This window comes from Hyla sarda, chromosome 4, assembly GCF_029499605.1.
Source record: "Hyla sarda isolate aHylSar1 chromosome 4, aHylSar1.hap1, whole genome shotgun sequence".
Classification (NCBI taxonomy): Eukaryota; Metazoa; Chordata; class Amphibia; order Anura; family Hylidae; genus Hyla; species Hyla sarda.
The window spans coordinates 205,264,838-205,278,143 of record NC_079192.1 but is presented as its reverse complement, the minus strand read 5'-3'; the positions used below and the strand labels follow the sequence as shown (position 1 = coordinate 205,278,143).

Sequence of the window (13,306 nt, the reverse complement as noted above, 5' to 3'; positions counted from 1 at the left end):
AGGCTTGTAGTGCTGGAGATACTAATGAAAATCATACTTGCTACAGGCTGATCCTTAGTCCCGTTCGCCTGTTATCCTCCTTTCTTGGGCGGTGCTCCAGGAGCAGGCAGGGTGGAGTGAGGAAGCAGCAACTGTGACATTGGTGTGCTCCTGGAGTTCCGCCCGTGCGCCAAGCCTGCCACCCGGATCAGGAGGATAATGAGGGTAGTGGCCATGGATCAGCCTGTGGTAATTATTATTATCAATAGTGTTACCCACACTACAAGCCTGTACAAACAGGTTAGTGTGGGTGACACTCATTCCCTTTTAAAGAGTCTGGGAAACCTGCACAAGCATATTGGTCCTTTCACACAGCTGATGTGCTGGAGTGCTGATTATTGGATCCCCACTAATTAAAAAAATCGATTGCCTATCCTCCAGATTGAAGCAAATGGGAGCTGCGCTGCAGTAACTTGGCGCCACCACTGCACAATGAATGGAGCCATAACAACTGAGGATAGGCCATCAGTGTAGAATGCTTGGGAAACCCTTTTAAGTCCTGTAAGTTTTGAGGTGGGACCTCTGTGAATGTTACTCGTCTTTGATGCACATTGCTTGGATGGTGGATTGAATTTAGATCTGGAGAACTTGGGAGCCAAGTCAACACCTTGAACTCTTATGTTCTTCAAACATTCCTTTTTAATATAGTGTGACCGTGGTAAGTGTCATAGCCAGCACTAACAGAATCAGACCAGACAGGATAGTTTGCATGCACCATATAAATTTGTGAGCCTTGCTCACCCGTGACCCTATTGGTTGTCCTTCCTTGGACCACTGTTGATAGGTAATAACCATATAGGCACACTTACTGTATTCCTGATGTAGATCTCAACACGAGACCGATGACAGGAGTAAGAGGTGGAGTGTTGTATTCCACTAAAAAGAAAAAAAATATGTATATAGATATTTACCACTGTCCACTATATAGGGGAAAAAATATATACATATCTTTATATGTAAAGGGGAAGTGAACAGTCACATGCTCCACAACCCTCAGTGTGCCGGCTATCAAAAAGAAGGAACAAGGGACTGCTAACACAGCTTTCCCTGGGGAATAGAGAATATTATTGTGCATATAACAAAAGGCTGTGGGCTTACTCTATGGGATTGCATGAGACTAAGTGTTGCTGGAATTTGATGTGACTTACTGGAGATATATGTATATATATTTTTTCCCCTATATAGTGGACAGTGGTAAATATCTATATACCGTATTTTTCACCCTATAGGACACACCGGCGTATAAGACGCACCCAATTTATAGGTGCAAAATCTAAAAAAAATTTAAATTCTGAACCCAACAGTGGTCTTCAAACTGCGGACCTCCAGATGTTGCAAAACTACAACTCCCAGCATGCTGGGAGTTGTAGTTTTGCAACATCTGGAGGTCCGCAGGTTGAAGACCACTGGTATAGGAGGTGATACCGGTGCCCTGGATGTCGCTCCATCGCTGTCGCCGCATCCCCGTGGTGTCCCCGATGCTCCGGACTTCTTCTTCCCCGGGATCCACGCTCTCCGTCGCCGTCATCATGCCGCTGTCATCACGCCGCTTATATTGGATAATGGCGCGTGCGACGACGTGATGACGTCAAAGGAGAGCGCAGGGGATCCCGGCACGGAGAAGACACAGAAGAGGCAGGTAAGGTCCCTCCCGGTGTCCTGTAAGCTGTTCGGGATGCCGCGATTTCACCACGGCGGTCCCGAACAGCTCGACTGAGCAGCCGAGTTTGTGTTATTTTCGCTTCAGACGCGGCGGTCAGCTTTGATCGCCGCGTCTGAAGGGTTAATACAGGGCGATCGGTGATGCCCTGTATTAGCGACGGGTCCCAGCCATTGATGGCTGCAGGTATTCGCCGTATAAGACGCACCAACTCTCCCCCCCCCCCCCCCCCCCCAGAAAAAGTGCGTCTTATACGGCGAAAAATATGGTACATATTTTTTTCTTTTTAATGGAATACAACACTCCATCTCTTCCTCCTGTCATCAGTCTTGTGTTGAGAGCTACATCAGTAATACAATAAGTGTGCCTATATGTATATACCTATCTGAGCGCCAATACGCATTCCATATTTATTTTTATTGCTTCAATCATGCTGCTGGTGTAGCTGGGATCCACCTTGTTGTATATGGGCAGCTAGGTGGATTCAGCACTGGTGTTATACTTTATGTTTGCTTAGGTAATAACCACTGTATATCAGAAGTAGTCAAAGACTTGCCACTATGGAGATGCCCACATTGTGATGGAGAGATGACTCTGTCAAAATTGCTTACATCCTTACACTTCTTACTTCCAACCTATCCACTTCAAGAACTGATTGTTCACTTGCTGCCTTATATATCCCAGATCTTGACTAATGTTATTCACATTGCCTGTCAGTGGATTTAATGTTATGGCTGATCAATGTAGTTAGAAAATAGACCATTTTAGCACAGATTTATAGTGCAGCTTTCATTTTACCTGCTCAGTTTAAGAAATGATTAATGTGGGCAACAAAGAAAGTTTTACGTTTCGATTCTTTTGATGTATGAAGTATGTTTCATCTATGGGTTAGGCAGCTTACACAGGACTCTCCCTTCAAATAATCCTACTTGAGAGCAGGGCCAGGAAAGCTCCCAATGCAGAGGGCTCCGTGCACGGAAGATCCCACCTCTTTGACACTTGTGGCCGCAGCATAGAACACTGTTTAGTGTATCAATTAGAATGTGACAAGTAAATTTACATGTGTGGCGTACTCTGCCCTTGTATCTACACAGGCCAGACAATGCAGTACCTGGGGATGTCCTTGTATTAACCAAGCCTTTAGGAACTCAAGTTGCAGTAGCAGTTCATCAATGGCTAGATATTGTAAGTAATCAACTCCATCTTCTTATTTTTACCGAAAATAATGATTTTATGTATTGTGGTCAACAGCCAGTTCATTTCATTGCTCTACTAGACTATGCCACTTTATATCCGTTGTATCCACAGTCAAGGAACGTGTACAACTGATGTAAATGTATTTCTACACTTTACTAGCACAGCTCTACAGCTACATACTTAGATTAATGCTATGGGAAATTGTCCTACATTAATTGGTTGCCAGGCAGAGTTGTCAGCTTACATATGCAGTACCACACTGGCATTCATTGTACTCTAAAATGGCTTATTGTGTTTTCTGGACACTACTATGTAGCTAAAGAACTGTTCAGTATGAAAATTTACGCTACATAACCAGTATTAGTGCAGGACATCATAATAATAAATGATACAAGTGACCTCCACTTTAATTTCACATATAGCAATCTAACATAAACCTGATGTTTTATATGGTCTGAGGAAGATTGAAGCATGTGAAGGGGAGTTAAAGCGCAACTGCCATGATTTTTTTTTAACCCCCTCCCCCAGACTACTACAATGTTGTTACAGATGTCCATAACGTGTAACATACCTATATCACTTCTCTTCCTTCTTTTATAACTTATACATTTATCCAGCAGTCAGGCACAGTCAGATAGGCGTGGCTTGGGGTTTACGGTCCTTGGGGTTTGCGGTCCCTTTTAGCGCTGGGACCGCTGTGTAGTAAGACGCAGTGCATGCGCCCCTCCCTTCCTCTACTACTGCACCTGCTCATTGAGCGCATAGGCAGCGACAGCGAGAGCTCACTCTGTCAATGCAGGGCGGTGGCGCGCACATCAGGATCCCAGCACTGAAAGAGGATAGGCAGCGATAAAGGTATGGTTACACTCACTTTATGGACATCTGTAACAACATTGTAGTAGTCTGGGGGGCTAAAACTCATGACAGTTGCACTTTAACACTGCTTTTTTTGTCTGTGTTTTAACTATTTCCATTATAGTAAGTTTTAAAAGGGGTTGTCTGGTGAAAAATCCTATCCCCCATCCACATGATAGGGGACTGCTGGTACCCACCACAATCCCCAGATTGGAGACCCGGCTCTGAGAGAGAGAGCGTGCGCTGTAGACTGCACTCTCTTCATTCATTTCTATTGGAACGCCAAAGATACCAGAGTACAGCAATTGAGCATCTCTGGTGCTCCCATACAAATGAGTGGAGTGCTAGCCATCTTCAGCACATGCTCTCTCTGATCACTACTCCCCTAGTCTGTGCATACGGTATAGGATATTTTTCACCGGACAACCCCTTAAATTCTGTTTACAAAAAACGTATGCTACACCTTGACCGGCAAAAAAGTGTGCATTACAATCCATATATATGTGTGTATATATGTATGTGTGTGTGTATAATATATACATTTTTTTGTTGTTTATCCAATCCATATATAGCATCCATTAACATAGCTTTTGTTTTTCTTGAAAAGAAAAGAAAAAAAAAAAAAGTGAGGACCCACCCTAACTTTGTATGCAATGTTTTAAAGTATACCGGTCTTTAGCAAAAACTTTTTATATAATGTAGATAATGCCATTATATGTTTATTTGTACTATACAATGGATAAAAAAAAATGCTGCAGCTATTGCCTGTGTGTCTGTGAGGAGACCAAATACAGGAAGTGAGGTCAGGACAAGCAGGGCTCTGTACAGGTCTTGGCTTGTCAATCATCCTGCTGTGTGAGCCAGGAGCAGTTCATACAGCCCTCCTTGTCCTCATGTACAGACACACAGAGAATAGCTGCAGGGATAAAAATATACACTTTTTTTTTTAACCAAAGTATATTACAAATAAATAAAAAATAATAATAAATAAATATATATATTATATAAATGTGTGCGTTATTATCTACATTATATGAAAAGTTTTTTTGCTAATGACAAGATGACAAGTACACTTTAACTATGTGTGTTTTGCATTAATTTTCCAATTTTGTTTTCTCAATGTCACCAGCCAGAAAAGTGGAATAAAATAAAACTGGTCGTCACCCAAGAAGATGTGGAGTTGGCATATCAGGAGGCCATGATGAACATGGCACGGCTAAACAGAACGGGTACAACTTATTTTACTTTTTTTTTTTTTATGTTGTTTTCTACATTAAGCACTGACAAGTTGGGAACCTTAACAAATGTAAAAATGGAGGGGGGGGGGAAGCTGTTATCTGTATGCATTACATCAGCCTATTCCTTGTCTCTGAACTTGGTCATTATGTGAGCACTGCTAAACAAACTAAAAACAACTGGGTAACAGATGTGAGGGGTAGCCTCACATAGGTCATGGAGCTATAAGAAGTTCTTTTATAATACATTTAACAGAGTGGCCCTCTAAGTGGAATATATGGACATTATTGGAATCCTTCCTACAATGTCTTTTTACTGCTACTCTGATATCTCTATCCAAATATCTCTACTGAAACCCCAAATTCACAAAACTGGCTTTCAAGGCTGTAGTCTATATTATTAAAATTACCATTCAAATATTTACAACAGCAACAAATGTATTTTGTACTTAATTACTGTGCCCAATTTCTGTAACTCTCTCCATATAACAGCCAAGAGTGTTGGCCTGGCCATGGGTCTAATGACCTCAACTGCCCATATAATGGATTGACCACTTAAGGATGCAGGGCATATCCATACGCCCCCGTTTCTAAGTCCTTAAGTACAGGTACGCCCTGCGTTTCTCCAGTCCCCGACGCTCACCAGGCGGGGACCAGGATGTCTGCTGAAATTGTTCAGCATGCACCCTGTGCAACCCCCTGCGGCAATTCTGGGTCATAAGGGTCTCTGGTGACCCGGAACATAAGGGGGATCGAGGCTGTCCAAGACACTCCTTATCCCCCTGAAGGGATAGGACTGTGGTGACAGGGGTGCCACCCCTCCTATTGGTTGGTCAGAAGTGACTGACCAATAGCAGATCTGGGGCACTGGGGTTTAAGTTCGATTCCCCTGCTCTGCCCACCCACGGTAGTCAGGGCAGAACAGGGGAACTGTGATGCGATCGGCGGCGATGACGTAAGGCTCCCTGATGCAGACTACAGAAGCCAGTGAGTTGTTGCCAAGCAACATCTGGAGGGCTACAGTTTGGAGACCACTATACAGTGGTCTCTAAACCGTAGCCCTCCAGATGTTGCAAAACTACAACTCCCAGCATGACCAGACAGCTGTTTGTGCATGCTGGGATTAGTACTTTTGCAACATCTGGAGGGTCTCAGTTTGGAGACCACTGTGCGGTGGTCTGTAAACCGTGGCCCTTTAAATCTTGCAAAATCTTGCAGTGCATGCTGGGAGTTGTAGTTTTGCAACAGCTGGAGGTCTGGGTACATTTACACGGGCAGATTTACAGTGAGTTTCCATGCTTCAAATTTGAGCTGCGGCAAATTTTCCGCTGCAACGCAAACTCCTAGTGGGAAATTCACCATAAACCCCCGCCTGTGTGAATGTACCCTAAAAACACTACACTACACTTACACAAAATAAAGGGTAAAACACTACATATACACCCCCCTTACACTGTCACAAGGACCCCCCAATTAAAATGAAAAACATATCGTACGGCAGTGTTTTTAAAACTGAGCCTCCAGCTCTTGCAAAGCAACAACTCCCAGTATTTCTGGACAGCCACTGACTGTCCAGGGATGCTGGGAGTTTAGCAACAGCTGGAGGCACCCTGTTTGGGAATCACTGGCGTAGAATACCCCTATGTGCACCCCTATACAATCCCTAATTTAGTACTTAAATGCGCATGGCGCTCTCTCACTTCGGAGCCCTGTTGTATTTTAAGGAAACAGTTTAGGGCCACAGATGGGATATTTCCGTACTCTGGAGCAACTGCGTTACAAATTTTGGGAGGCTTATATCCCTTATGAAAAGGAAAAGTTGGGGGCTACACCAGCCTGTTAGTGTAAAAAAAATAAAAAAAATAAAAACGCAAAACAAGGCTCGCAAAACAAGGCTCAGGAGTGAGAGCGCACCATGTACGTTTGAGGCCTAAATATGTGGATGTAAAGTGCTCTGCAAGCGCACTACAATGCTCAGAAGAGAATGAGCGCCATTGGGCTTTTGGAGAGAACATTTGTCCGGAATTGAAGGCCACGTGTGTTTAAAAAGCCCCGATAGTGTCAGAACAATGGACCCCCCGCCCACACACACACACACACATGTGACCCCATTTATGGAAAATACACCCCTCAAGGAATGTAATAAGGGATGCCGTGAGTATTTATGCCCCACAGGTGTCTGACAGATTTTTGGAACAGTGGTCCGTGAAAATGAAAGATGTAATTTTTCCTTTGCTCAGCCAACTGTACCAAAGATCTGTCAAACGCCAGTGGGGTGTAAATGCTCAAGGCACCCCTTATTACATTTTGTGAGGGGTGTAGTTTCCAAAATGGGGTCACATGTAAGGGGGGGGGTGTCCACTGTTCTGGAACTACAAAGGGGCTTTGTAAACGCACATAGCCACTGACTTCTATTCCAATCAAATTCTCTCTCCAAAAGCTCAATGGCGCTCCTCCTCTTCTGAGCATTGTAGTTCGCCAGCAGAGCACTTGACATCCACACATGGGTTATTTCCATACTCAGAAGAAATGGGGTTCCAAGTTTTGAGGGCATTTTCTCCTATTACCCCTTGTAAAAATGTAACATTTTGGGAAAAGCCAGCATTTTAGTGAAACAAAATTTTCATTTACACATCCAACTTTAAAGAAAAGTCATCAAACTCCTGTGGGGTGTTAAGGCTCACTGTACACCTTGTTACATTCCTTGAGGAGTTTAGTTTCCAAAATAGTATGCCATGCGGGTTTTTTTTTTTTTTTTGCTGTTCGGTCTACAAGAAGAGGCAAGTGTCAAAAATGAAGATTTTGAATTTTCTCCTTCACTTTGCTGCTATTCCTGTGAAACACCTAAAGGGTTAACACACTTTCTGAATGTCATTTTGAATACTTTGAGAGGTGCAGTTTTAATAACGGAGTAATTTATGGGAGTAGTAAAAAAAAAATGCTACATTTTCAAATTTTTCATAAAATTTTGGATTTTTTTCACCAAGAAATGATGCAAGTATCGACGAAAATTTACCACTAATATAAAGTAGAATATGTCACGAAAAAACGGTCCTGGAATCAGAATGAAAAGTAAAAGCATCCCAGAGTTATTAATGCTTAAAGTGACAGTGGTCAGACATGCAAAAAAAATGCACGTGTTCTTAAGGTCAAAATGGTCTGAGTCCTTAAGGGGTTAAATATTAAGTCACTTTCTACTGTATGTATAAAGAGTAAATAGTTGACCTTTACTTAGATAAGTGGTGTAATAAAGATACTTACTTTTATCAGTGATTTGGATTGGAATGATGACTGCAGGTGATGTTATGTTTCTGCTGATTGCATTTTCTATTACTTAAGTATATAACATTGTTAGGGTGCGTTCACACACTAGTAACTAGCAGCGAGTTTCCCGCTTCGAGGTACCCTACCATTCATTTGAATGGGTCTGCGGACAGTCTGCAAATCTGACACTATTGCGGACTGTCTGTGGACCCATTTAAATCAATGGTAGCGTAACTCGCAGCGGGATTCCCGCAGTTGGAAACTCTTCTAGTAATAGCGTGTGAACGCACTCTTATGATGTTTTAGTAGTTGTTTATATGGTCATTCTGAACAGAAATACCACTACATACTGAGCATAGGGTTTCATGGCAAATCATGGCCCACAGTAATATCGCAGGATACTGTGGCACATGTATGAAAAAGTCTTATCCTATTTCATGCAGCATTCTCAAGTTGAACAACAGTAACTCTCTTGATTTTACTGTGACTGCAGATTGGCCGTATTTGTCCAAAGCCCTTGCCTAAGTCTATACAGTGTTTAGTGAGACCACTGTTATGTACTTGGCATCTTTGGATCAGCTGAAACCGGTCCATGCATTGAGCTGTCTGTACATTTCTGCAGTGATTTTCACAATTAAAGACCTCACTACTTTTTAAATGTACCTAAATATAATAAGAAAACACTTCCACTCTAAGAGAAACATCTTGTAACTCTTTTTTAAGGATTTATTTTGTGGTTACCAGTTTCCTTAAGACCCATCATCCCTGGTGTTGTAGTAGGCAACAATGTAAAAGAAATTTATATACCCAAATGTGTTTCAGGATCCTTTTCTATTTTTGTATTTATTTTTATTTTTTTATCTTTTCACTAATAAATCCCATTTGCCTTATTACTGGTGTCTTTTTCCTCTCTTTCTAGCTGCCGGTCTCATGCACACATTTAACGCACATGCTGCTACTGATATAACAGGTTTCGGGATTTTAGGACATGCACAAAACCTGGCCAAACAGCAGAGGAATGAGGTTTCCTTCGTCATTCATAACCTTCCTGTCTTAGCCAAAATGGCTGCTGTTAGCAAGGCGTGTGGAAATATGTTTGGTCTTATGCATGGATCTTGCCCTGAGACATCAGGTAAGTCATTTAAAAGCATTCCTCTCCATGGTTAATACAATTAAATCAGAAAAAAATATTTTTATTGGTAGTAATTTATTTATTTACCTTCTTGTCTCACCCCTTCTCCTCGACTACACTTAATATTATTTCATATATTTATGTAAATGCCAAACTAATAGGAATTTAAAGGAACTTGTCAGCTGTATTATGTAATAGTCACGGTTTACATTTCCTTAGGGTTCCTCTGAAATGCTTTGGTGCTTCAGAGAAATCCTAGTCTGACAGACAAGGCTGTGCTTATGTGTGTGTAGGGAAGAGACCTGTCCGACAAGCTCAGCAGGGTGGGTAACACTATTCAGGTCCCCGTGTGAATATACCCTAAGAGCTGTAGATTCAGCAAGCAGCCTGATGGGTCTGTTGTCTTTGGCTTCACAGAATGTAAATCTTTTTGTGTGAAAATATATATAATATACTAAAAGTGAATATATAGGTGTGGAAATTCTACTTGTAAATATACTTCTGTGAGATTGCCAGTGAATCCAAAGTGTTGTTTCTCACAATTTTCAGTAATGACATGGTAATGCTACTATGTCAAGTGAGAACATACAGACCAGATAGTTGAATGCGGCACTTTCTATATTCTCACATGTTTTGGTCTTCACAGGAGGTCTCCTAATCTGTCTACCGCGAGAGCAGGCCGCACGGTTTTGTGCCGAAATCAAGTCCCCAAAGTATGGAGAAGGACATCAAGCATGGATCATTGGAATTGTAGAAAAGGGCAACCGCACTGCCAGAATCATAGATAAGCCACGAATCATAGAAGTTGCCCCCCAAATTGCTACTCAAAATGTAAACCCAACGCCTGGCGCCACCTCTTAATTTAGGCTTACCTAGCTTTTTTTTTTTGTTTTGTTTTTAAATAGACCCTATTCTTTAACATCATACAATTTAAATAATTGTAAAGAAAAATATATATATAAATATATATCATGGTGTCTGCCCATTTTGTGGCCTTGGGTCAGTTATGCGAAGGGGTAGAAGTAAAAATCCATTGCCTTTTTTGTCCGGTTTCTTTTTTTTTTTCTTCTTTTGTCTGTTTTTCCCTCCTTTCTGTTACATTAACTGAAGATGCACCTAATATTGAGGCAGCTTCTAAGTTGAAGAATTGTTATCCGATACAGTTGATTCATTTTGAATCTATAGACACTTATCTCTTGCCGCATAGGCTCTTTTTTTAAAGGTGCTTTCACTCAGCACAGACATTGCCATTCGTAGTGTCAAACAAGCAGTTAGTGTCTTCATTTATATATGTGTATTTATCATTGGTCTGACAATGTTGGATGGCTTTGGGAGTTACTATGGAGAGGCAATAAAGAAATTGGCAGTGGATCATAGCCGGAGGGTGCATGATTGTTTGTTCGAGTTTTTTTTTTATAAAAAAAAAAAAAAAACTAGACTTATTTAGGCTTGCGCTCTTTATAGCCTTGTACCCTCCACTCCTCCTTATGTAGTGTGCTCTTACTATTTCTATGCTAGGTACATATTTTACTGTGGCATTGAAGGGTGTTAAAGGGGTACTCCCACCCTAGACATCTTATCCCCTATCCAAAGGATAGGGGATAAGATGTCTGATCGCTGGGGACCCCCGCATTATTGCATGCGGCACCCACCTGTTTTTTCACCGGAACCGCTGGAGGGTCTGAGTCGCGACTACGGGAACGGAAGTCCGTGACGTCAGGACTCAGCCCCCGTGTGACGTCACGCCAGTCCCCTCAATGTAAGTCTATGGCGTGACTTGCATTGAGGGGACGGGCGTGACTTCACACAGGGGCGGGGTCCTGACGTCACGGACTTCCGTTCCCGTAGTCGCGACTCAGACCCTCCAGCGGTTCTGGTGAAAAAACAGGTGGGTGCCGCATGCAATAATGCGGGGGTCCCCATCGGCGGGACCCCCACGATCAGACATCTTATCCCCCTATCCTTTGGATAGGGGATAAGATGTCTAGGGTGGGAGTACCCCTTTAAGGGTGCACCTTTTGCTTTAAGCACTTCTGTTTAAGAAGATATTTTTTTTTCTCCTCTATAATTCTCATTTACCATATTTAACAAAGTTCTTTATTAGTAGCACATGAAACTGCAACGTGGTTAGTGCTATCAAAGTACAACATACAATTGCTGGCCACGTGCAACGAAATTTGAAGATAACTTCAGTCACTTGAGTAATTCTAAATGTGCACACACATAAGTACAAAACACTTTCAGTATAATCAATAACTTTTCTGTTCTGTGGTTGATAGTGTTTCATACATTTTTATATTTTGTATAGTGATTACATGCCTTTATATTTTTTCTTTATAAATCAGCAGCTGTTAAGTAGTTGGTAGCTCTTTCCTTTTCCAATTTGGTGCATGAGTTTGTGATCTAATAAAAAGAAAATTTACATTGCCAACATTGCAGCTTAAACTCCAAACTTGTTATTCAAATAAATATTTAATTTTTTTTATTGCTCTTGTACAACCTGTATTTGTTTTTTCTTTTCTTGCAGTACATGATATCTTCTATCTTCAGAGTTAAGAATAGAATAAAATGCATGGCTCTGTTAACTGTTGTTTGTGGCTTCCATTGTTAAGGAAGTCATGACCAATTTAACAGAACAGAATTGTTTGAAAACGACCAAGGCCATGTGCGTGCTCAGTTTTTTTTTAATTTTTTTTAAACTTTTGAAACTTTTTTTGTTAGATCTTTTAACTCTTCAATAGGATTCGATCACAAAATGGCCATTTTACGGCTCAAAAAAATGGTGTGTAAGAACATAGCTCTATAATGGAAGATGGTAGGTTTCGATTGGGGTTCCTGTGCTTTTTGCTCCAAGGATCGCTCTGCAGACTACATTATTCAATAAATAGCAAACAGTCAGACACTTCTGGCAGCGGCCTGTCTGAGAAGCACAGTAACAGACCCATATACATCAAATCATTATCTGACCTAAATATACATAAAATGAGAGTATGGTACGGACAATGGACAGATACAGATGAATGATGGGGCTAATGTGGGGTATACAGAGATAGCACAAGGCTAAGCACATAAGTAAATGGCAGTATTCCAGGATTAACATGAACCATAGAATTATAAGGTCCAGAGCCTTATGTCCACTAGGTAATTACAAATGTATCAAAGAAGAAGAATAAAGAATATGGAAGGTAAACACACATGATAGGAATCACAGCCAGTGTGTATGTAAAGCCCACACAGCACAACCTACCCCAACGTCCGTTTCACCAACAAAATGGCGCCCCGTGAGGAAGCCATGTATCTGTCCATTGTTAGTGCCATACTCTTATTTTATGTATATGTGTTTGAGATTTTATTTGGTATACTAATAAAGCTTTTTCATATTTTGTAATTAGTCGCTGGTTGGCACCCCTGAAATTTTTCAAGAAAATGAAGTATTTCTCACAGAAAAGGATTGCAGTGACACATGTTTTGCTATACACATGTTTATTCCCTTTGTGTGTTGGAACTAAACCAAAAAAGGAAGGAAAAAAAGCAAATAGGACAAAATGTCACACCAAACTCCAAAAATGGTCTGGACAAAATTATTGGCACCCTTTCAAAATTTTGGGGAAAATAAGATTGTTTCAAGCATGTGATGCTCATTTTAAACTCACCTGGGGTAAAAGGAGATAAGTTCACTTAGTCTTGCATTGTGTGTGTGTGTGTGTGTGTGTGTGTGTGTGCGTGCGTGCGTGCGTGCGTGCGTGCGTGCGTGCGTGCGTGCGTGCGTGCCAGCCACACTAAGCATGGGAGGACTTGAGAACCAAAATTGTGGAAAAATATCAACTATCTCAAGGTTACAAGTCCATCTCCAGAGATCTAGATTTGCCTTTGTCCACAGTGCACAACATTATCAAGAAGTTTGCAACCCATGGCACTGTAGCT

The 13,306-nt window shown here is 41.5% G+C and overlaps 1 protein-coding gene across 3 annotated transcripts in view; it reads left to right on the top strand.

Moving 5' to 3' along the window:
* Positions 1 to 10,279, top strand: part of SEPHS1 (selenophosphate synthetase 1) — a 42,903-nt gene extending 32,624 nt beyond the window's left edge. For all 3 annotated transcript variants that reach the window (XM_056573354.1, XM_056573352.1, XM_056573355.1), the window contains exons 6-9: positions 2,794 to 2,884; positions 4,881 to 4,980; positions 9,170 to 9,382; positions 10,029 to 10,279. In XM_056573354.1, coding sequence (XP_056429329.1) covers positions 2,794 to 2,884; positions 4,881 to 4,980; positions 9,170 to 9,382; positions 10,029 to 10,243 — 619 coding nt within the window. In that variant the 3' untranslated portion in view covers positions 10,244 to 10,279. The remainder of the gene's footprint in view (positions 1 to 2,793; positions 2,885 to 4,880; positions 4,981 to 9,169; positions 9,383 to 10,028) is intronic.
* Positions 10,280 to 13,306: the final 3,027 nt, after the last annotated feature.